Source organism: Myiozetetes cayanensis, unplaced genomic scaffold (assembly GCF_022539395.1).
Source record: "Myiozetetes cayanensis isolate MyiCay16 unplaced genomic scaffold, myiCay2020 scf32, whole genome shotgun sequence".
NCBI lineage: Eukaryota > Metazoa > Chordata > Aves > Passeriformes > Tyrannidae > Myiozetetes > Myiozetetes cayanensis.
In genome coordinates, this window is record NW_026087544.1 from 763,431 (window position 1) to 786,640 (window position 23,210).

Sequence of the window (23,210 nt, forward strand, 5' to 3'; positions counted from 1 at the left end):
CACACGTCCTGTCCCCGCAGGGGACCGGGGCTGCATCCCTGGAGCCCGCCAGGCCTGAGCAGCCAAACCTCCTTCCTTACCCCTTTCAGCACTTCCTCCATGTGGTCGCAGAACTGCATGAACAGGTTGATTTTCCAGCTGGTGTTACAATTGACGGAGTTCACCTAAGGAGCAAAAGAGCACGGTCATGATCCCTGGGACAAGGAAAGAAAGGAAGAAGGAAAAACAACAGGCAAGCCCTGACACCAGCCCTGCCCAGGCCCCCAGTACCTCCTTGCAGCCAGCGTTGTCAGCAAGCTCGTAGTTGCTGGCGTGCAGCGGCTGCCCGGCGTTGACAGGGTTCAGGATGACTTTGTCTCCCACAACTACCTGGGGAGCAAAATGGGAAAGGGGGAGCGAGGATGAGACGGGGCCCCGGGCGGGGAGCCGAGCCCTGGCACGGTGCTCTCTGTGCAGTGCCATTTAGGGACTCCTCACGTTATCCCCGTTGCTCCTCAGCTTCCAGAAGGGCTGGATGAAGAGCCAGGAGCCCTCGTTGCCGGTGGCATCCAGCGTGACCCGCATGGCGTTTTTCTCCAGCAGCGCCGGCAGTCGCTTGTTCACCGTCAGGTACTTGTTGCTCTTCATGTGCAGGAGCTGGAGGAGCAAACGCTGGGTGAGCTGTGGCACTGCAGCCCCCCGAGGCCTCCCAGAACAATTCCCCCAGCCCTTCCCTGTGCCGGTACCTGTATGACGCTGCCGTACTTCACCACGTCCCCGTGCACCTTCTTGTTCTCCGTCTCATTCTGCTTCTGCTCCATCTGGGCCGCGTGCTGGTCCAAAGGGAGAAGAGCTGAGTGTAGCAGCACCCTCCTCCCTCCCCAGGAGCAAATCCCAGAGCCCCCTCAGCCACGGGAGGATCAGCATCCCTCCGGCCCCCAGAGCATGTCACCATGGCCCTCCGAGAGCACAGCCCAGGACCGTGGTGTGGCCCTGAGCAGCCCCATGAAACCCATTGAGAACAGTCCTCATGTAAACTGAGGACTTCAAGAATTAGGACAGGGACAAAATGGCACTGAAATTCCCCCAAGACACCAGGTCTCAGAGGGCAGCACTGAATGAGGACTCTGCACAGGACAAGGACTGGGGCAATGCACCCACCACGGGGGCCGTGGGGACTGGGGGCTCCTGGCAGCCCCAAACCAAAGAGCTGGGGCCCCGTGCCAGAGGTGCCAGCAGTGCCAGGCCCAGAGACGGAGCAGGTCCAGACCTGCTGCAGTGGATGCAGCAGGATGAGTCCCCACGAGTGAATTGCTCAGCAGCACTTGCAGCCCCTCTCCAAAACCACAGACATTTTCCATGCGGTGGCTCTGGCAGTGGGAGCAGTGATGTGATGTTGACACAGACGGAGCGAGGCAGGAACTTGCTCCCACAGCAGATCTGGGAATGGCGAGGGTGTGCTGACAGCGCCGGCGCCAGCCTGGGCACAGCCTGGGCAGCACCAGCACAGCGTTCCCCCGCAGCTGGGATGGGAAACAGCGCTGAGGGATGGAGCTGGGACAGCTCCTGCCCTTCCCCATCCTGCTTTCACCCCCTTTCACTTGAGGGCAGAGGAATTGTGAAACATCTGGAATCGTGGCTTGGCACTGGGAGGATGGGACAGTGGCTCTGTGAGTGGCCAAGCAGGTGAGGGCTCTGAATGTGCCTGGCAGGTGTCCCCACACAGCTCTGGGTGCCAGCCGGGGTAACCCTCCCACCCCACACAGCCACCCAGGGACGTGGGCCCTGCAGTGGTGGCTGCTGCCACCAAGAAAACAAACCTGCTGCCAAGAAATCCTGCGCTGATGTGGCTCTGGGAGTTTAACAACAACCCCATGGAGCAACACAGCTCTGGTAGGAGATCCAGCACCACAGCACGTGCTAAATCTCCATCCAGATCTGAGCAACTCCTTCGCCAACAGCAGTGGGGTGGGAGTGGGAACTGACTGCCCCAAGCATGAGAGTCCACAGGGCTGGTGTTCCCAGCCTGCCGATGGGATGGGATGGGATGGGATGGAATGAGGTCTGTCCCCATGCCCAAGGATGAGTGTCAGGAATGCACACAAGGGTGGGAGAAGAGAGGATCAGGAGACATCAGCAGAGGGGGAGGAAAGCCCCCACAGCCTGTCTGCACTGCCCTGGGCTGTACCTGTGATTGATCAGCCAGCAAAACACAGAGCCTTAAACCCACCTAAAAACAACAGTGAAGAGCACAGGCTGGTACAGACAACTGTGGGCACTGCCTGGCAGGGCTCGAGACCTGGCTGTTCCTGCCTCAGGGAATCATCTCCACGGGCTGGAGATGTTCTCAGCTTGTTTCTCAGTCTCCCTGATAAAATGCAGGCTGGAGCCCGGTGTCCACTGGGATGGGACAGGGCTGTTGTGGCCACATGGGCAGAGCTGTGCTCAGCTCCCTCTGCCCCAGCTCCGCTCTGGACACCATTGGAAACACCAGGAGCAGCGGGAAGCAGCGAGGAAACGGCAGAACCTCTTTAAGACAAACCCTAACCAAGGTGCAATCAATCAGGCTCAGAAATGAGCCTCTGGGTCCAGCCGTGGCCAGGACAGCTGTGACGTTCCAAGCCCCCATCCAGGGGGAGCAGGGAAATGGTGTTTCCATGTGCCAGTGACCACGAGGGGCTGGACATGGCAGGGGGCACCGGCCCTGCCCCAGCACCCCTAAAGCAGGGCAGGACACCCCAGCTGACGCTGCTCAGACCCCCTGGCCAAGGCAGACCTGGGGACGCTCTGGTGGAGCTGGGGCTGGGCTGGAGGCCCGATGAGATGATTTAGTGAATCTCTCCTCAGCCTCAGTTTTATGAATCATCCGTGGGGCCTCGCCAGCTGTCTGAGGCCATTGTGCAATGTTTGACATGGGCCCTGGCCAAACCTCGGGGAAGTCAACAGGAGCCTTTCCCTTCCACAGCCCTTTGGAGCACGTCCTGGCCGCAGGGCTCCCTCCTGCACGCCCGGGGTGCTGAGAGGTGCTGGGGGTGCTGAGAGGGTTCTGGGGGGTGCAGGGCTGTGCTCACAGAGCTCCTCTGCCCACTCTGCCACAGCTCTTCTGCACAAGGAGCATCAGGAGGTGGCACAACAATGGCTGCTCACGGGGCAAGGGGGGAAAGGCAGGTGGAAATCCCCTCTCATCCCAAAACCAGCATCACCAGAGGTCTGCATGTGATCTCCCACCCAGCCCGCAGGGACTGCCCCTCTGGGCAGGATGGTCCCTCACCCCTCTCACCTGGAGCTTCTGCAGCAGCACCACATCTGCAATCTTGTCCTTGTCCTGCTTGGTCTGCTTGGCCTTCCAGTACTGCTTCTGGGCGGAGTAGCGGTTCATGGGACACACTTTGAAGAGGCAATCTGGGAGCAGAGGAGGCAGCGTGAGGCTGCAGCAGCCACCAGTGTGTCCCGAGTGGGGCCAACATCCCCGAGGGACAGGAGCAAGGGCCCCTCCAGGACACGGCTCCTGTCCCAGCAGCACCACTGGGAGATGGTCCCCCCATCCCACCACAACCCCATCCACTGCCAGGGGTCCAAGGGAGACACGGCCGGGACACGTGGAGGTCACATCCCTGTGTATTGGCTGGAGGGTCAGCTTTAAATCAGGATAAATAATGAGTCCAGGAATTACTCCACTTCTTGGACTCATGATTAGAAGTGTTCCCATCGGAAATGGTTGTGCTATTTGGGAAGGAAAACTTCAGGGGGAGAAGAAGCTCTGATGAAGCCCAGCTGCACCAAAGGAGGAGAGGATCCCACTGGGAGGGAGGGAGGCTGAGACACGAGCAACCATCTCCACATCCCTTGTTCCTACGGGACACCCAGAGCCTGCAGAGGCTGTGGATGGACCCTGTGGTGGCCATGCCATTGGGGTACACACATCCATCCCTCCAGAACATTCTCAGAGAGCTTGGATCACCCGTGTTGGATGCTACGAGCATAATCCCAAAATCTGTGTGTCAGCAGCTGCATTTCAGGCCCTAAAGGATGCACAAGATGCATCCCAGCTCCTCCAAATGCTTCCATTGACTCCCTGCTCTGCAGATTGTCCCAGTTTGTCTGTTTTCCCCCCGGATGGGGGGCGGGAAGTGCAGACACCCAGACCCAGGCTTTGGGAACTGAAGCAGGAGAGCAGATGTCCAGAGACAAGGAGGCACTCACATCTCCCAGACCCCTTCCACGGCTGGAGGCTGTACAGGGCGAGGGCAGGAAGGGCTCTGCAGCCTGAATCGCCCTAATTATGCCTGAAATAGCAGCCCAGAACCTTCAGACACAAAAAGAAAATAAAAAAGTCCCTTGCATGGCTGGCGGCGGGCCCGAGGCGCTGGCGAGAGCGTATTTATTTACCTGGGAGTGCCGAGCAAACAGCGCCGAGCGCGGTTCTCACCGGCCGGGGCCGCTGGGCCGGGGCCAAGTTTCACATTTCGTTTTACAGGTCTGTTTGCCGGTGGCACAGCCCGTGCCAAGGAGCCCGTGACGCCGCAGCGCGGGAGCCGCCGTGCCTGGCTGCCCGTGCCCATCGCCCCGAGCGGGGCCGCGGCCACACCGGGGCACCTGCACCCCGGGAGTGCTCCACCACCTCACTAATTAGGCTGCAAGGGGGCCTGGGGGCAAGTTGAAGCTGGGGGGAGGGAAGATAATCCAGCAAAGCCACCCGGAGGTGGGTCCAGATCCGAGCCCTGGCTCCACGCACGCCCTGCCCACGGGGCTGCCCCCGGCTCAGTGCTGAGCCTGGTTCTGCCAGGAGGGAAACTGAGGCACGGAGAGGTTTTCACACAAAAAGTGTCCAGCACAGTTTGTGTCGGGAGCCAGAGATTTTGGCATCTGGGCCAAAGCATCGACAGCTTTCTGCAAGATGGATGGTGGGCGGAAAACAGGGAAGGCGGGGGAAGCTCCCACGTCAGCACTGCCCTGCATGAGCAGCTCAGCGGGGGGATGTGGGGCTGACCTGCCCCGGCCCAGAAGGGCAGTGGGGGCAAAACCTCCTGCGAGCCCTCAGGGGAACTGGGGACACCGGGGCGAGTGGTGTGGCCGAGGGTCCCCCTGCCCCTTTTCTGGGAGCCACCCGACGCTGGCTCAGCACGGGGTGGAAGCACTGGATTTGCTTTTCCTTTCATGCCTGAACTGGGCTGGGAAGAGCCTTGGAGGGGGGAGAAACCACAGAAAGAAAGCAAATAACTGAGAGGTGTGGAGCGTCTCTCGAGGGCAGGGCTGCAGGAACAGGCTCCCGGCTGGGTTTTGGCGTTTCCAAAGAACCTTTCGGACCTGATCTCGGGAGAAGGGTCCTGTTTTCCCAGCGGGATGCCCCGGTGCGACCTGCCTCCCGCTCAGCGCGGCGCAGGATAGGGCAGGGTCCGGCCACAGGATATGGGGACGGCAGCAGCACATGAAAATCCTGCCCAGGCTGCACTGCTGCCGCAGGGAAGAGCCGCAGCCCTTGTTTCCAGGGCTCGCGGCGATGGCTATCGAGCAGGCACAGCGGGACCCTTCCGGCCATTAAAACCAGCAGCTGGATATCCTGATAGGGTTTGCAGGGAGTGGGGCTGAGCCTCAACCAAACCTGTGCCTGCAAAAGACATTCAACACCCGCCCTTGGCCAGGCAGGGGATGGAGTGGCTGCTGGGACAGGGCTGCTCCCGGCTCTTCCCATCCAGCCCCAGGTGAGAGTCCACTGATGCCCAGGAAATGGGATGGCTCCCTGGGCTGTCCAGGGCTGTGGGATGCTGGGAGCTGCTGGATGGGTTTTTAATCAGCCCCATGTAAAAATCAGTGGCAACAGCTCCTGTGGAGAGCCAGGTCACTGCTTGGTAGGACCCCTGAGGGGGAGGATGCCCAGGGGTAAAAGCACCCCACTGCAGGATGCACCCAGAAAAAAGGTGGGGGCACAATGCAGAAGGGGGAACTGATATTTAAATAACTTTTTCTAAAATAGGACATGAAATGACAGCAGCTGGGATGAAAGGAATGGCTGCCCTAAACCAATCCCAAATCCAACACCACAGTCACAGGTCTGGGGAGATTTCACAGCTCTCTGTACACTCCTTGGCTATAAATGCCAGGCACTCAAACTCAACTGGGACACGGCCCTTTCCCTGAGATTAGAGCATTCCCAGCACATGGGGCAGGCACAAGCCAGCATTTCCCAGACCCCCAGACCCTATCCCTGGCACAGGAGCTCAGGGCCACCATCAACCCCAAGGCCATTCAGAGCAGAGATGGAGCTGCCCCAGGCTCACCTCGAAACTTCTTGGGTGGGTTGTCCAGGTCCCCGGCAGCCGGTTCCACCACGCACCGATCGTCCACCAGCCTGCACGGGACAAAAAGCGGGAGCAGGGTCAGGAACAGCGGGATGACAGCGGGGAGTGGCTGTGCCTGAAACCATCATCACCTGGCCACAGCAACAGCACCCAAATCTGTATCTCCCATTTCCCACCCATTTGCACTCCATAAATCTTTCACACATCAGCACTTGGCTGCTGGAGCCACTCCGGGGTGTCTGTCCCATACAGGGTGCCCCTCGTTTTCCATCCCATCCCTCGGGGCACACAGGGCTGATACAGATCACAGTAAAGAACCACAATGTCAGCCACTCCAGGCCCTTTGCTCAGTGACCTGTGCCGAGGCTCTGCCTTGCCCAGCTCCAGCTCCTGGCTGAGCCCAGTGCCTCCCAGGCATAGTGTGTTGGCTGCTGTTATTGCCCTGGTAATCCAGCAAAAATGTGATGAGTTCAACTTTCATTCACAGGTTCTCCTTCTCCAGCTGGGAACTCGCCCCACTGGGACACGGCGGGTGCAGGTGCTGTGGATGGAGGATGGAGGTGGCAGGGGCCCCCCAAACCCAGTTATTAATTATTATCTGATCAGAGCTGCAGGCTCTGCCCATCAGATCAGGGCTCTGTGTCTCCTCCCTGCCCACCTCTTTGTTTTCCCAGCATTCAGCAAAATCCCACAGGCTTGGCCTTGGGTGCTGGGGACCCATTTTGGGATGGAGGGGAGGTTGCTTTTCAAAGTGACCAGGAACAGCAAAGCACGACCCAACACCAGGATCTGCCCAGTGCCCAAGGCACAGAGCATCGCCCAAGGGGCTGCTGGAGCTGGGACACCCAGAGCTCTCTGTGTGAGGCTCCCAAGGGAACTGGGTGCTCCAGCAGGACAGGCTGTACCCGCTCGCCCGCTTTGCCCAGCCCCGGGAAGCGAAGCAGGAGAAATCTGCTCCTGCCTGGGAGAGGAGCGAGGAGCGTGTCCCCACCTGCGGAGGCCGGAGCCAGGCACTGGGTGAGTGTGCAAGAGGATACAGGAACTGTCCCAGAGGGAGAATCCATCACAGGGCAGCTCGGCCAGGGACAGGAACAGCCTGGAGAAGTGAGGGGCAGCAAAGGCACAGCAGAGCCCACTTTGCCCCCTCAACCCCAAGGGACTCTCATTGTCCCCAACAAACCAAGCACCCCAAACAGCGTGGAGATGAATGCACTGCTCTGCAAAGGGCTAAAAACAAGGCAGATGTCCTGCCTGCAGATCCAGCTCCCTCCCTCAGACCAGCCACTCTCTGGAGGAGGGGGAAATTCCTTTCAATAGCTCCATACAGAGGAATTTGGCCTCGGTGCTGATGGATTGGGACCCAGGGACCCCGGCAGTGCTGTGTCCTTGGCAGTGGAGGTGCAGGCTGGCACCGTGCTCCGACACCCAGCACTGCTCCTGCCCCGCCTGCTCCTCACAGCTCCCCAGGGCTCGCGAGATCAGCCTTAGTTTTCAAACAAAGAGAGAAAAGCAATTTATCTAATGCTTCTGGTGGCAGCAGAAGCTTAAAAACAATTAGCAAAGACCTGGAAGATTGGAAAAAACCTAAGCCCACGAGGTTTCAAACAGGGTGAGCTGTGGCCAGACAGAGCTGCCTTGGCTCTGCAAACCTCCGTGTCGGCAGTGAGGGGGTTTTAGGTTCCCAACCAGGCTCTGCCCAAACACAACACCTTTTCCATGGGTCATGACAGCAGGGAAGGAGTTAGGCATATTCCCTGCATGGCATGGAGCCTTGGGAGGGCAGGGAAAGAGGGAGATAGGAAAAACAGAGGCAGCTATGAGCAGAGGCTGCATCACATCTCATATGCAAAGCCCCCCACCCGGGAGTGCAGACCACCGAGAGCTGAGCACCCAGCAACCCACAGGTTGGGCTCAGGGAGTGAAGCCCTGAACCTTGGCATGTGCCCAGCTCCCACCAGTGCCCACAGAGGCAGAAGGCTCAATTCATCTCTGCACTTTAAAACCCCAAAATCCTCCCCTGTCACAGCTGGAGGCCTCCCAGGAGGCTCATTGTCAGTGCTGGCTGTGCCACTGTGCTCACCTGCCTTCCCCATGCCCAGCATCACCCCTCCACCAGGCAGGATTAGAGACAGTGACCTGCCAGCCTGGAAGTCTTAATTAGTTAATAATCTCAAGGCAGTTTCAGCATCTTTAATCCTAGGATTACACTCTCTGCAGGAATGCAAAGTGTTCTTTTTATTAAACTGATACTCTGGACTAACATTCCTCAGTTAAAAATTGCTGAAAATAAAGGATTCTGACAGGGTGGACATGAGTCACCTGGGAGGCGGCTGGAGCCAGGACACGCTCCCACCAGTAAAATAACTGGCATTCCCGCAGCAGGATGGGCCATGGAAGCTCCCTGTGCCATCAGAGCATCAGGGCTGTGTGGGAGCTGGGCATGGGAGGGCACTCACTGCCCAGGTGTTAAGGGGAAAAGGGGCTGTCGGTGTCCAAGCACCGGGAGGGGGATCCTGTGCAGGGCAGGAACATCACACTTTGCCTTCCCAAATTACCCCAGGGAGCAGGAGGGGCCAGACCCTGCACTGGTGAGCCCCTCAAGGCACAGGTGAGCACCTGGCCAGCTTTAAGCCCTGGAGTCCTCACCAGTTCCAGAGGGGCTTTCTGGTGCTTCCAAACTCTGAGCACAAAGTGATTCCCTGGCCCGGGGCCAGTGTGCTTGGCCTCGTGTGAGGCAGAGCCTTCCTCGAGGTCAGGGGAGCAGCAGCTCATCCAGTGCTGCCAAAATCCACCACTGTCAGACCCCCTGAGCTCCCCGGGGACAGGGCCCAGCTGGGGCTGACGTGGAGCTGCTGCTCCTGCAGCGGGAACACGGGCTGGGGAAGAGCCTTCCCCGGGCACGGCACACACGGTGCCAGGGGAGCTCCAGCACCCCATGCTCCAGGGAAGGAGGGCTCTGGGAAAAGGGAAGACACAAATCAGGCAGGAGCACACCCCTGGAGGTGAGGAAGAGGAGGAGGAGAGCTCCTTGTTGGGCATGGGGCCAGATCAGCCCAGCCGGCATCCTCAGGGTGCAGGGTGGGCACTAAGCCCCCAGGGAGCAATAAGAACAAAGTGAGTGAGCACAGGGCAGCCACAAAAATGCAGCTTTTTCCCGCTGTCCCTGTGCTGGGAGGACTCGGACTCCTCCTCCTCCTCCTCCCTGCAGAGACGGGTTCGTCCTGACCCGGCAGAGCTGGAGTTACCCTTTAACCAGCTGCATCTCCCTGAGCTGCTCCACCCTGAAATCCACCTGCAACCACATGTACAGCTACCAAAGGGGTTATTTCACCTGAAACAGCCGCTCACCATCCAGGTGGGTTTGCCACTGGCCCCTCCCCATGTGAGCCCTCGCTGCCAGTCCCGAGCCCCCAGTGGGTCCTGGGAGCCCCCAGGGATGGGGCAGCAAACAAAATCCTCCTGGGCAACTTCCCATGTTCCCAAAACCACTTCTGGCCTCTCCAACACACCCCTGCTGTCCCCCCAGCTCTCCCAAGGGACTGTGTCACTCCCAGGGCACCGTGACCAGCAGCGTGGCCACCCTTAGCCCAGTCCTCTCTGCCCACAGGACTTCTGAGGTGATCTCCTCCTTTGGGCTGATTGACACTGTAGCTGCTTTGGGTATCTTGGCTCAGCGTTCCCACCTAGCCCAGCACCCCACCCCTCCCAGGATGCTTTTCCTGCTCACGAGCAAACATCCACTGCAGAGAGGGGGCCTGGGGGGGTTGGTGCCAGTGCCCTTCAGGGGGCTCAGTCAGGGGCTGCAGGGCTCCCCCCACCCCAGAACCAGTACATTGGTGTCCATCCCTTAACGTGACACCGTGAGCAGCACCTGGAGACACTATCACCCCAAACAAACAGATTCCACTGCAGACCCCCCTGATCCCACAGCCAAAGCCAGTCCCTCCACAAGGAAGGATGTCGGGCCAGCGTGGGCTGGCAGAGCTGTTTGCCTTGCAAATGAGCTAAATGAGGTCCCTGTGGCAGGAGGGCCAGGAGAAGCACTCTCAGTGAGTCACCCCGTCCCTTATCACAGGAGTGATTTAAGGTGTGGTTGGGTCTCCCCAAGTACAAGGGAAAACTTGGGGGGATGGAAAGAACCCAGAGAAAGCAGAACCCTGGGAAAGTGGGGCTGCCCAGCAGAAGCCATGCTGGGGGCTGGGAGAATAGGCTCCCCAAACAAGTCCTGCTTTTCAGGTGCTTCTAAGGAAGTCCGGAAAAACACTTGGCTGAAAGGGGGATGCGAGGGCCAGAGCTGCAAGGGGATCAGAGCCACAGAGTCCACACACCTCTACCTGAGCTCCTGCTGAGCCACTGGGACACGCTGTGGGAGCCAACAACCAGTGCTGGGTCCCAGCAGAGCCTCCTCCAAAGCCCCTTTCCCAGAGGATGCAGGGGTGCTCAGCACGGAGGCCGCAGCCCTGCCCCGGGCTGGCTCTGGCACTGCAGGCAGCACGAGGAGCCCCCTCCCAAAAGGGCTGTGGAGATGTGCCCCACTGGCACAGACAGGCTGCACCTGCAGGACCTGCTGCCCGACACCAGCACGGACATCCTGGGCAGCTGTGCCCCCCACTGCCCCCCATTCCTGGGCAGCCTGGCGGAGGGAGCCTCGGTGGGCACAGACCCAGAGGCTGCACGTGCCCAGCGGTGGGTGAGAGAACACGTGTAGGCGAAGGTATGTGCGAATGGAGAGGCATGTGGGAGCAAGTGCATTCACCACAGATTATAGAGCCGGGCAGCTCCTGCCCCAGGAATCCCATCCAAGTCAGCATTCCTGCCTGAGCTCAGCCTCTCCTCCACGCAGCGTGGGGCAGGCACACTGGCATGGCCCCACGGCCCCACATCCCCCCTGCCTCAGGGGCAGGAAAAACCCACCCGTGCCCCAGGGCAGCCCTGCCAGAGCCCTCCCCACCGAGGGGACATGGCCTGTCCCCACAGCCAGCAGGAGCAGGCCTGTGCATGGAGGGGCACGAAGGTCCTGGCCTGGCTCTGCTCCAGCAGCACCGCTGGCTTGCATGGAAACAGGAGGGACAAGGGACAGGTCCCCGAGGTCTCCACTGTGTCACCCCATGCTGGGCAGTGAGATCCCCTTGCCAGTGCTGCCATGTCCAGGGAGCTGACTCAGCCCAGAGCTGGCAGTGCCCTGGTGTCCCAGCCCCAAGCAGAACCTGGTGACCCTGCAGTGATGCCACTGATCACTGGGGATGTGGGACCACGAGGAGAGACAGCAAGAGCCACCACTGCCTGGCCAGGGGCTGGCAGCCTGCAGCCACACTGGACAGGGCTGGGAGCACTGAATGGCCCGTGCCCAGGAGGGATCCTGGCTGCACGAGCCATCCCACTCGCACATCCCCTTCCTCACCCCATCGACCTCTCACGCTGCTTAAGCTCATTTCATCCCCCCAGCCCCTAATGGGCAGGAAACAGCTTCTGGCCACAGGGAGGGTGGGCTGAGGGTCCTTCCAGGGCTGCATCCTGCCCCTGACAGCGGCCAGAGCAGGGAGCGAACCGAGAACACCCTGGCCCCCTCCCCACCATCTCTCCCAACTCCTGCTGCAGCACCCGGAGCTTCCCGGCCCCTTTTCCCACCGTGCTCCGGCTCAGCACCTTCGTCCCGTCCCGTCCGTCCCGGGGACCCCGTCAACGCCCACGGGAGCCCCTCACTCACCCCAGGGTGCTGATGAAGCCATTGACGGAGCCCTCGGCGTACAGGGAGACGATGTCCCCGATGTGCAGGAAACTCGACATCTCATTCATGGTTACCCCGACCCGGCGCGGCGCCGCTTCCTCCCGCAGTCACCTTCCCGGGCCGAAATCCAGCATGGGCGAGGGGACCCGGTGGTCCCTGCTCCGGGGGGTCCCTGCTCCGCGGCGGGGGTGATCCCAGCCCGGCTCCTGCCGCCGGCAGCACCGGGAGCGGGACGGGAGCGGAGCCCCACGCACAACTTTTACATGTGCTGGGCAGGAAGGGAGCCAGGGAGAGGAGGAGGAGGAAGGGGAGGAGGAGGAGGGGGCGGGGGATGAAGCTCAGTTAGGGGTCCGCATGGGCTCTGTCCGTCTGTCCGTGCCCCGTCCCGCACAGCTGCGCTACCTGCGGCCAATGCAGCGGGATCAGGAAGTCCCGCCGGCAGCCCCGTGCGGGGAGGGGACCCGGGGCCGCCCGGGACGGGGGGGGGCAAGGAGAGGCCCCACCCCCGCACCCGCCTCCTCTCGGGGGGGCCGGGGGTGCGGGGGCTGCACGCCCCGCTGCCCGCGAGGGGCTCCGGGTCCGGGGGCGCAGCCACCGCCCCCCCACGGGGGTCCCCCGGCTCGGTCACCGACCCACGAACCCCGGGACGGAGCCCCCCGGCCGCCCCCTCGGCGTGCTCAGCCCCCGCACCCCGGGACGGAGCCCCCCAGCTCGGGGGTCTTGCCGTCCCGCCGGGGCTGCCCCGCTTGGAACGACACCGGGAGCTCTCTGGGGAGCGCTGGGGGTCGCGGGGTGCCCCCCGCACCGACGTGGAGCGGTGGGCACAGCCACCCCCACCCCATCGGCAAAAGCGAGCGGCCACTGCCCCAGGCCCCTCTCCCGCCACCCCGGTCCTGCTCTGGCCCTTCGCTCCATCCTCCTCCTCCTCCTCCTCCTCCCTGGGCAGCAGGAGCGCAGCGGCAGCCGCAGCTCCCCGTCCCTGTCCCTTTGCCCAGCGCGTTCCCAGCCCGGGGCCGGCACAGGATCCTGCACCGCCCGGGGCCGGGAGAGCCCCAGGTGAGGACAAGGCGGCTCTCGCTGGATTTTTCTGCCCCAGGCGAGCACTTGCGGCTTCCTGAAGCCCAGGCTCCTCCTGCGAGCTCTCGGCACCCAGCAGGGCCAGTTCACACCTGCTTTGCCTCTCACCGTCCCCTCCTGAGCTCACCTGCTCCAGGTACGGGCTGTTCCCCTGCATCCCTACACCGGGCTGACACCGCAGCCCTGCCCAGCCCGACACGGGCTTCACCCGGCACCCCAAAATGCCACACCCAACCCACCCATTACCACCTGGGCAGGAAGGAGACCCCCACCCTTCCAGAGCCCACCCCATCCCTGCAGCCTGTAAGGAGCTTGTCCACAATCAAGCTGTCACTGCCAGGCTGGGCCAGCAGCTCTGGGCTCCCAGTGTACCACTGGTGGGAAAGGACCACGTCCTCAGAGCATCTTCTGGACAGCACAGGCGACCTAGTTCCTCACTTTAATTAAAACTTGCCTGCTGTAAAAACAATATCAGAAGGGAAAAAAAAAAAAAAAAGCCATGATGCTTTTCTCATTTATCTCCCTCCTGTCCTCTTTTCTCACAAACAAACACGGGTTTTCGAGAATATAAACCTTGCCCTAAATAGTGATTATTTTTTTTTTTCCACTAGGAAACGGACAGGTCCCCTGGCAGAACAAAGGGAAAAAAATTAGTGCAATTCCTCTGGGGGGAGATGCGAATTCAGGTCCATCAGGATTAGCTGCGTTTTCAGCACAGGACAAATTTAGAAGCCTTTATCTCAGGGCAACAGAGGGGGAAAAGAGAAGATCATGAGAGAAAAAAAAAAACCAACTTGCTGCTGTTAGAAGCAAATGAAGGTTTCACAACAGCAGCTCAAGGAAAGCCCCAAGGAACCAAAGACCAAAACTTCATGCCCAGATCAGCTGCTTTGATCCCAGACATGGGCGGTGCCTCAGCCGAGGGCACCTCACCCTGCCCATGGCTGTGCCATGCGAGTCCCACCAGCCACAGCTGGGCAAGAAAAATCCTCAAGAAATGCCAAAACCCCCATCACACTAAATAAACAGGCACCTGGCCTGGCTGCTCCCACTCAGGAGAACTGGGAACAGCTGGATGAAGCCTCTGGAAGTGTCCATCCCTCCCACGGCAGAGGCAGCCCCTCCCCACACTGGGGTGGTCCCAGTGTCCAGCTCGTGCTGTGGGGTGAATGTTCCAGCTCAGCTGAGAGTGGGGAACACAAAATGTTTCAGGGGTGCCCCCCTTTGCGCACCCTGCACCCTGGGGATGGTGACACTATGTGTCCAGATCCTCGCTGGATGGACCTGGGGTGGATAAAACCCTCCCCACCCCTCAGCCCTGGGTCACAACAGCTCTGTCCCTGTGGTGGGCACAAATAGGGCCCCCCAGCACCTGCCACCGGGGTTTGCCCACACACGGAGCAACACGGGCAGGTCACCTCAAGGAAAGAAAAAAGGGCATTTTCCTTGTGGCTCAGTCGCTCTCAGCCACCCTCAGTGTAGCTGTGGCCCACCCTGTGTGTCCCCATTGTGCACAGGGTCCCTTGGCTGCTCCCCATCTCCAGAGACACTCTGTGCGTGGGATCAGACCCCAGAATAGCGTGGGAGCTGCAAACAGCCTGCAGTGCTCAGGTGAGTGCGAGCCCTGGCCTTGGGGGAGCTCGTGGCACATCTCAGGGGGGCCACCTCACTGTGCCAGTGCTCGACCCCAGGCCCTGGGGAGACACAACAGTTAAAAATAGGAGCATTTCCTTCCTTACCCCCTACTTTAAGCCACATGACACAGAAAAATTGGGAGTTTCTGCCTCCCGGAGAGGAAGCGGCTGCGGGGAGGCAGCCGGTGAGTCAGGCCGGCAGCACTCATCCCTATCCCTAAGGCACAGCCTCCATCCCTGGCAGCGTTGGAGCCACATTCCTTTCACATGCTGAAATTGCTCCTTTGCAGGCAACTGTTCAAGCTGCAGGGCCCCCTCCCTCCCCCAGGCCCCCGCCCTGCCCACAGGATGCTCCTCTGGCCAAGCTCCCCTTACCTGCCCGCCCTTCCCACCAGGAGCTGGCAGCCAGCACTCCTGCTGTGGAGTGGTGGCCACACCACAGCCCTCCAACAGGTCAGTGGGACTGTAGCCCCGCTGGGGCTGGACAGGAGCCCACCTGGAGCTCAAGTTTGTGCAGATGCTTTGGGAGCTGATCTATGGCAGATGGGGGGGACAGGGAGCGGCTCTGCTGGCTGGGGGCAGATGGGCTGTGGTATGCCAGCAGAGTCCCAGTGCCCTGCCAGAGCCCTCTCTGGCTTTTGCATCCCAAACCAAGGCTGGGAACTGAAGGGTGAAACCACTTGGAAGAAGAAAGAGAGGACTAACTGTAGCTGCCTTTGTTTGAGGAGGAGGAAGAGAGACACTCAGTCCCTTGTGCTGAGCAGAGCAGGGAGCAAGACAGCTCTGCTGAGGGTCACACAGAGGAGGGGGATTCTTTGGCCAGGGGGAGAGTTTTCCCCCTTGTCCTGCTGGCTCTGGGTGCTTCCTGACCCCACTGCTGCCCACAGACCCAGCACAAAGGCTGCCTGGGCTCTGTGTGGAGCCTTTCATGCTGCTGCCTGGTCCTCCCACCCCAGAGAGCAGCAGCATTGGGGCAGGACTGATCCCAAGTACAGCTGCCAAAAAAAGGGTTATTTCAACCCTGTTTCTCCTTCTGAGTGAGGATTTCAGAGCCCAGAGCAGCTGCCACTGAGCAGATCGCTCCTTTGGTGCAGGGGGTGCCACACACATCTGCAGCAACGAGGGTTACACCCCAAATCTGCTTTTCTTGAGCTGCAAGCCCAAACCTCCCCCAGCAGCCGTTTGAAAGGCACCCCAAGGTCTGTGGGGGCAGGGCTGAGCCCCCTCGGGTGACTTCATTAACGGCAGAGACAGGAGCAGTTCCCTCCTGCCTGTCCCATCTGCGCCTCCGCCCGCGCCCGGCGCCTCCGACTGTGGCTGTGCCAACGCTCTCCCGGGAGCAGCCACCATCCCCCGAAATAGCTCTCAGACTGGATGACTTTGGCCCACATCCTCAAAGGTATTGAGGCTCCGGGTTACCTCGGAGCACCGGAGCCTCCATCCCCACGGGGGTGACAGGAGGTGGCCTGGGAAGGGGACAGCGCTGGGGCACGCGTGGTCCTGCTCTGCCCGACCTCTCCACGCACGGGGTGATGCCCACATGGCTCTCACCCGGCCAGAGAGAGGAGGATGCCAGAGGAAAATAGGACAAACCAGAGCAATTCCTCCAGCTCCCACGCCTGCTTCTCGCCTGTGCTTCCCATCCATGCATCCAGGCCCATGGTGGGTTCATTCTGCTCTGAGGGTGAGCAGCAGGAGCTGAGCAGAGGGGAAGGTCCCCCCATTCCCACTCTCCCTGCCGGGAAGGGTTAAACAACACTCGTGTTGAAGACACTTTGTACTTGGAGTTAAAAATACAGCCAATGCCCCGGTGGCTCAGCGCCCTGCAAGGCGCAGGTATATTTCCACACTTGAGCCAATAACCTTCCCCGAGGGAAATTTAGGCTTTTTATGATTAAAAGGGGAAAAAATAATAGTGGGGAATTAAATATAGTACAGAGCGAGAGAACAATTAGCAGTTGCCGTTAGCGACACCGGGCCAAGTTTGGGACAAGCGCCGTGGTTGTCTGGAGAGCAGCGGGGCTGGGGACAGCCACTGGGTGACATGGGACAGGGAGGGATGCTCTGTCCTTGGCAGATGGCCCTCGGCAGCCTGGACCTGGCACGACCCAGAGCCAGAGCAGCCTGCTGGGCCTGGCCACACCTCGTGGGCAGGAGTTTTTTCTACCTTAGCTTTATCAAAAGCAAATGGAAGTGTTTGCACAGGCTTGTAACTTCCCTAATAAGCAAACATGGGTTAATTGAGAGGTGGAGCAGAGGCTGGGGCTGCCGCCTGTACCCTCACCCTGGGCCAGGATGGCAGCTGGTGGCAGAACAGATGAGGGAAGAGCCCCATTCCTCATTTCCCATCCCTTCTGTGCAAGGGATTTTGCATTGCCCAGCCCTCCTGGCTCACCAGCCACTCCCTGCCCTGCCCCTCACCTGTCACCTGTGTGCAGCCACCCTGCAAGCTCCTCCACAGCTGTGCAACTGTTTTGCTCCACATCAGCTGATTTTTGCTCACTACAGTCATACCCAAGTGGGACCATCACTAATGCCTTTGCTGGCTCATCCCCAAAGGGCTCACACAATTTATATCCCAGGAAAAACTTCCTGTTACTCCCCCAAGCCCTTCTTCCCATCAGGGCAGGGCCCAGACCAGACTGTCGATGTTGGACAGGGCTTGGAGCAACCTGGTTTAGCAGAAGGCATCCCTGTCTAAGGCTGGAGCTGGTTGAGCTTTAAGCTCCTTTCCAACCCACCCCAGTCTGTGATTTCTATGACCGATGGGCAGGTTTTCCAGAGAGCCTCCAGCTCCAGAGTGACCCGAGCACGGCTGGAATCAGATCACACCAAGCGCCTCAGCCCCTGACGCTCCAGAGGAGCCAGCGGCACAGCCTGTCCTCTCAGCAGCTCTTTGGAGATGGATTGCCTCTCCAAGCAGCATTTCCTCTGCTCCCAAGTGGGCCAGGCAGGCCCTCTCTCCCGGCCCGTGGTCAGCACACGGCCGTGAATGAGCAGCACATCTTATCAGAGCGCGGCCGGGAAACGCTCTGCGGCCACAGCCCGGCTGGGCACGGTGCCCACTGCGCCAGGGCAGGCTCTGCTCCATCCCCTGCCTCCAGCACGGCTCTGGGGACGCTTTGCCAGGCTGATTAGAAACAGGGGACACAACTGCCCCGTTCCAGCTCCCCTTGGGGGTGGTCAGGTCTGAAGGGCGCAGGGTCAAGTGGGAACGTCACAAAGAGAAGGGGCAGAGGAGCTGGGTCCCACTGCAGCCCTGTCCTGGCTCCATTTTTCCCTGTAAAGTTCTACATAAAATGGCTGAGCTGCAGTTCCTCCCTCCTCCCCAGCTTTTTGAGGTAAGTTAGTGCCAATCAACCTAATTACAGCCTTCGCTGAGCAAACCACACGCCTTCCTGCTGAGTGACAGGCTGGGTAACCCTGTGGCCCGGGGCCAGGACCAGCTGCCTCCCAGGCTGGGCCAGGCCACCGCCTCTGCCACCCCGGTCATGCCCTAAGGGATGGGGACAGGGAGATGCTGCTCCCCTCGCAGTGTGGGGCACAGGAGCGGGCAGACTCCCCCCAGCAGTGCCAGGGGCTCCCTCAGTGTGGAATGGAAGGAAATGGATTGCTGGGCTGCAGCACAGGGGCTCCCGCTCCGAGGTCACAGGAGATGCTCCACAGACCCCATCGGCCCCAGAGCTGTGGAGAGGAAACCACCCCTGGGAAATGACCATTCCCAGCTGACTCCCTCACTTTCAGACCTCCACCCACCACTGCAGTTAAGGGGCCAGGATGGATTTACCTGCCCGCCCACACCTGGGTGATGCTGGACCAAAGATCTGGGCTCTCGGTTTCTTCCCGGTCAAATTTTGCTGAGGAATGATGGGGTGTGAGGGGACAGTCCCTCATGGGACACATTTCCACCCTCCTGATGATGGGTGTCCCTCCCAGGTGAGGGGCATCCTCCCATCCCTTCATGCAGGAGGGTGAAGAGAGGTTGGATGTGAAGCCCAGCAGCAGTGAACAAACCCCAGAGTGGGTCCAAAACCTGCTGGGGAGGCAACAGCGCCGGCAGCACCGGGAGGATGGGCAATATCCAGCCTGGGATCTGATTTCAAGGGACCGGCCACGTCCAGTTCTGAGAACAACGGGCTGGGTGTGATGGAGGGAGCGCCGGGCTCGGGGAGGGCAGGAGGAAGCTGCTGCCCCTGCTCCCAGCCCAGCTCCTCTCCAGCAGCAGGATCGGGGCCGGCCATCACCTCCTCGGGATGAGTCACCCCCTGTGCCAGGGCGGATCTTGGGCAGCTTCACCAGCACAGAGAAACGCGCTGAACAAAGACCCAAAATCCCTGCCTGTTGTGGAGGGAAGAGTTAGTCATGTTTGTGCTCCGTGCTGCTGAGTCACCCGGAGCCCCGGGATAAGGGACAGAGAGGGTGGGAGCCGCTGTTTACTGACTTGACATGGAAATCAGGCGGGAGGTGGTGACGATGCCATAAACCAGGACAGTCCCAGGCCGGGAGGGAAGAGCCAGAGCTGGGCAGAGTTTACAGCTGGGAAAGAAAAAGGCAACCACAGAAGTGTTTTATTTGTAGGGCCAGAGCTGGCTTTAAAAATGATAGGTAACATTATATTGTATTTTATATGCCACCACCAGAGCCCAAAGCTGTTTTCTGTGCTGCAGTAGAGACAGCTGCATGGATGCAGCAGCTGTGGATGCCTCATCCCTGGAAGTGTTCCAGGCCAGGTTGGATGGACCTTAAAGCCCATCCAGTTCCACCCTCTGCCATGGGCAGGGACACCTTCCACTAGACCAGTTTGCTCCAGCCTGGCCTTGAACACTTCTGGGGATGAAATAGGTGTGTGTTAGCCCACATCCACAAAGGGTTTCAAATCATTCCCAAAAGTAAAGCAGGAATGACATATGCCTGGAAAAGCAGCCCTTGTTCCCCCTGCAGAACCACTCAGCCCCTGGCAGGAGAATTTCCTACCCACGGCTCCCGGGCCGCCTGTGCCAGAGCTTGAATCATTTCTCTCTGCCATGCAGAAGTCAGAGGATTTCCTTGAAAATAAAGTCTTTGTTTGGCAAGTATTTCTGCCGTCTGGTCCGGGGCTGTGAGTGCCCTTTGCTGGTTCAGTGACAGTCCCTCCCTCAGCCAGAGGCACAGAGGAGCAATCCCAGGGGCAGAGGGGGGACCCCACAGCCCCAGGGTGATGCCAGGGGCACAGAGGGGCTCCTGTGTCCTGCCCAAGCTGCCGGGGCAGGGAGGAACTGCCGCCTGTGTCAGAGAACAGGTTTGCTGTGTCAGAAATACCAGGCTACATCCTTAGCGGTTTCAAATTTGGGGCACAGACCGTGGAGCTGTTCTGTGCTTTTGGAGCACCTGAAATGACGGGATCTGAAGCTGGAGGCGATCGCCTGGAGCCTCCCGGCCCCATCATCATACAAATGGGTCATAATAAAAAATAAATTAGTGTGAGTCCACAGAAAGCAGCAGAGCTCTACCGCTCTCACAGGCTGAGGATCCCCATGAATATTTCATTTAAAATATTCTATTCTGTTGGCTCGGATCACTGGAATATCCGAGTGGCTCGCATTTGTAATGCAACTTTACAACAGCTTCGTGAGCCCTGGAAATCTCAGCCTGGACATTATTCCAGGCCCCAGCCATCTATTTCCCTCTGTGTTGGTGCAGCATCGTGCACAGAGGAGGCCACAACTGGGGCTTTGTGGCGCTGCTGAAGGTGCAGAGTGAGCAGAACAAGCCCCTGTGTCTCAGGACAAGGCTGCAGCGAAGAGCAGGATGATGGAAATGGCACTGAGCTCCCAGGGCTGGAACAGTCCCACCAGCCCATCCATCTCTGCAGCTGGAAGAGCCAGAACAGCCAGAGCTCTGGATCCTCATTTTCCATCAGTGTAGGGGAAGCCAGCGAGGTTGGCAGAGGCTTTTCAGCTCACACGATTTGTGAGCAGCTTCCCCTGCTCTCAAACCACGTGTGTGTTTGTAAACAACCTTAAAATGCTGTGAGCAGGATGTGGGAGCACCACGTGAACCCTGTCAGGGTGACAAGTGCTCTCAGAGGGCAGAGCAGCTCCCCGAGCCCATCCCTGCCAGCCTGACCTGGCATTGCCAAGGCCAGCCCAGGGCAGTGTCTCCATATCCCACAGGGCCAAGGACTGTGGTGACCAGGGATGCTGTGGAAATGACTGGCTGCCCCTGCCAGACCCCGTTTAGCAGAGGACAGCAGCTGCTTCCCTCAGAGAGGCACATAACCCTGAAAGGAGCTGCCCTGCAGTGACTCAGCCGAGGCAAACCCTTCCTCCTGACACCTCGGTGGTGTTTGACACTTGCCCTGGCAGAGGTTGAGTGCTAATAATACCCACATTTTATATAGCCCTTTTCTTCGGGAAATCTCGGGCAGTTTTGCACAGAAGTTAAGTCTATTTGGAGCTCAAGGCTTCTAAGGATGTGTCAAGGACACAGTTTTGTTACCCAGGAAGGCATCATGGGCAGGGTCTATTGCCAGGGCAGCTCTGATTAGCAAGACAGTAACGATGCTTGTGTTACTTTGCCATTGCTGAGGTCCAAAATAAACACCCTGGAGATGGTCAGGGACTGCATCTCTCTCACAGCCCTGGTTTCAGCTCTGGCAGCAGAGTTTAGGTGCTCCATCCCCCTTTTGTGAGGTGCCCCAGAGATGGGCAGGAGCACGAGGTGGCTGTGAGAGCATCCCACGCTGTGCCAGGAGCCCCATCTGTGACCCAGCCCTGAGGAGCACAGAGGGGAGCCTGGGAGCTCTGCAGCCTCCACTGCCGGCTTTGTCCCGGGCAGGTCGGCTGGGTGTGTGCTTCCTGGCATACAATTCCCAGATTAGCAGGAGCAGGGCTGCCAGCAGCTCCTCTGGCCGTGACATGCGGGGCTGGGAACCACTGCGGGCTCAGCGCTCCAGAGCTGGGGCTGCCCAGCACAGGCAGGGCAGGGGATGGGCTGAGGGTGCAGGACTGGGACCCCTCTTCCCTGCACCCAAGGGAAAATGAAGGGGCACTTCACACTTTGATTGGAAAGGACCTTAACAACCATCTCACTGCAGCCCCTGCCACGGGCAGGGACACCTTCCACTGGCCCAAGGTGCTCCAAGCCCCGTCCAGCCTGGCCTTGGACACTTCCAGGGATGGGGCAGCCACAGCTTCTCCAGCCCACGATGACAGAACTCCAACCCCTCTCCAATACCTCTATCAGAGGTTGGCTTTAGCCCCTGGGGACAGAGATCACCCCCAGCCAAACTGATCCCACCAGTCCTTTTACATTGTGTGGGAGACAGAGGCAGAGGCCTCTTCTTACCCAGAAATTAATAAATAAAACCTTAAAAGCCACAGAGAATAAATAATGAAAAAGCTGGAGGGTGGAAGGGTTGGGAAAGGAGGAAAAGTAATTCAGCGCAGAACAGTTTAATAAGGGAAAGTGAATAATCAGAGGGAGAAGTGAGAACATTTTAGTCACACTAAATGCTTAATCTAAAAAAAAAAACTAGTAAAAAATTCAAACCAAAGCCAGGCCGTGGCAGTCGGGCGGGTGAGGCTGAAGGGTCCTTCCCGAGGAACAGGAAAGGGGAAAGCAAAAAGGAAAACGTGGTATGTTCATTAAACAGATGGAAAAGAAGAGGAAAGAGCTGGAGCTGAGGAGCCGTTCGGCCGGTGCCGGGATGGGGAGTGAGGCAGCAGCGCTGATCTCTCTCTGCTCCGGAGGGGCTGGTCCGTCCGGAGCTGCCCCCGCCTCTCCCAGGAGCTGGACCTGGGGAGGGAAGGATGCACCTCAGGGACCGAGGTGGCTGGCACAGAGTGGCACCGCCACCACTGCCCCCGGCCCTGCTGCCCGTTCCCACTCTGCCAGGGCTCCCGGGGCTGCCCCGGGCCCCAAACCGGGCCCTGCAGCGGGCAGGGGGCTCTGGGCACCTCGGCCCCCCAGGCTGGGGAGCTGGACCCGCGTCCCCACGGCACAAGCAGAGGTGCAGAGCGAGGCTGAGCTGACACCCCGCAGCTGCTGGAGCCCCGCTGGCCTCCAGCCCCCTGCGCTGCCTCAGAGAAGCTGGACACCAGCAATTCCCAGGGGCTGCGGCTCCGGGAGCCGCGCCAGGAACGTCCCTGCCTTTATCTGCCGTGGAGCCGCGCTTATGAATCGGCATCTGTTCACAGACACCCCTCGGGGGCTGAAAGGAGCTTCTGTGTGGCTCACGGAGCTCATGGCAGAGGGTTCACAGGGAGAAGCATCTCCTGGAACTCCGGCCGCGTTCCAAAGCGCTCCGAGCCCGCCCTGCCCACGCACGGAGGGAGAACAGCTCGGTGAAACGCCCGGCTGAGACAAAACCCGCCCCCACGCTCCGCTTCCCGGCGTTATTGGGGAGCTTCCACCCCCGGATGCAGCTCCTGAGGACACGCCAGCACATCTGGCCCTGCGGGAGGGGGAAGCCGGGATGCTGAGGTGACCCCCCCTGCACACGGGCCCGGCGGG

The 23,210-nt window shown here is 59.8% G+C and overlaps 1 protein-coding gene across 1 annotated transcript in view; it reads right to left on the bottom strand.

The window, feature by feature from the left end:
* The window catches only part of ITPR3 (inositol 1,4,5-trisphosphate receptor type 3), a 35,980-nt gene extending 23,563 nt beyond the window's left edge, over positions 1-12,417 (bottom strand). The window contains exons 1-7 of the mRNA XM_050326775.1: positions 11,986-12,417; positions 6,258-6,328; positions 3,260-3,381; positions 726-812; positions 478-636; positions 271-369; positions 81-164 (exon numbers count right to left, since the gene is read on the bottom strand). Coding sequence (XP_050182732.1) covers positions 81-164; positions 271-369; positions 478-636; positions 726-812; positions 3,260-3,381; positions 6,258-6,328; positions 11,986-12,074 — 711 coding nt within the window. The 5' untranslated portion in view covers positions 12,075-12,417. The remainder of the gene's footprint in view (positions 1-80; positions 165-270; positions 370-477; positions 637-725; positions 813-3,259; positions 3,382-6,257; positions 6,329-11,985) is intronic.
* Between the last annotated feature and the right edge of the window lie 10,793 nt (positions 12,418-23,210).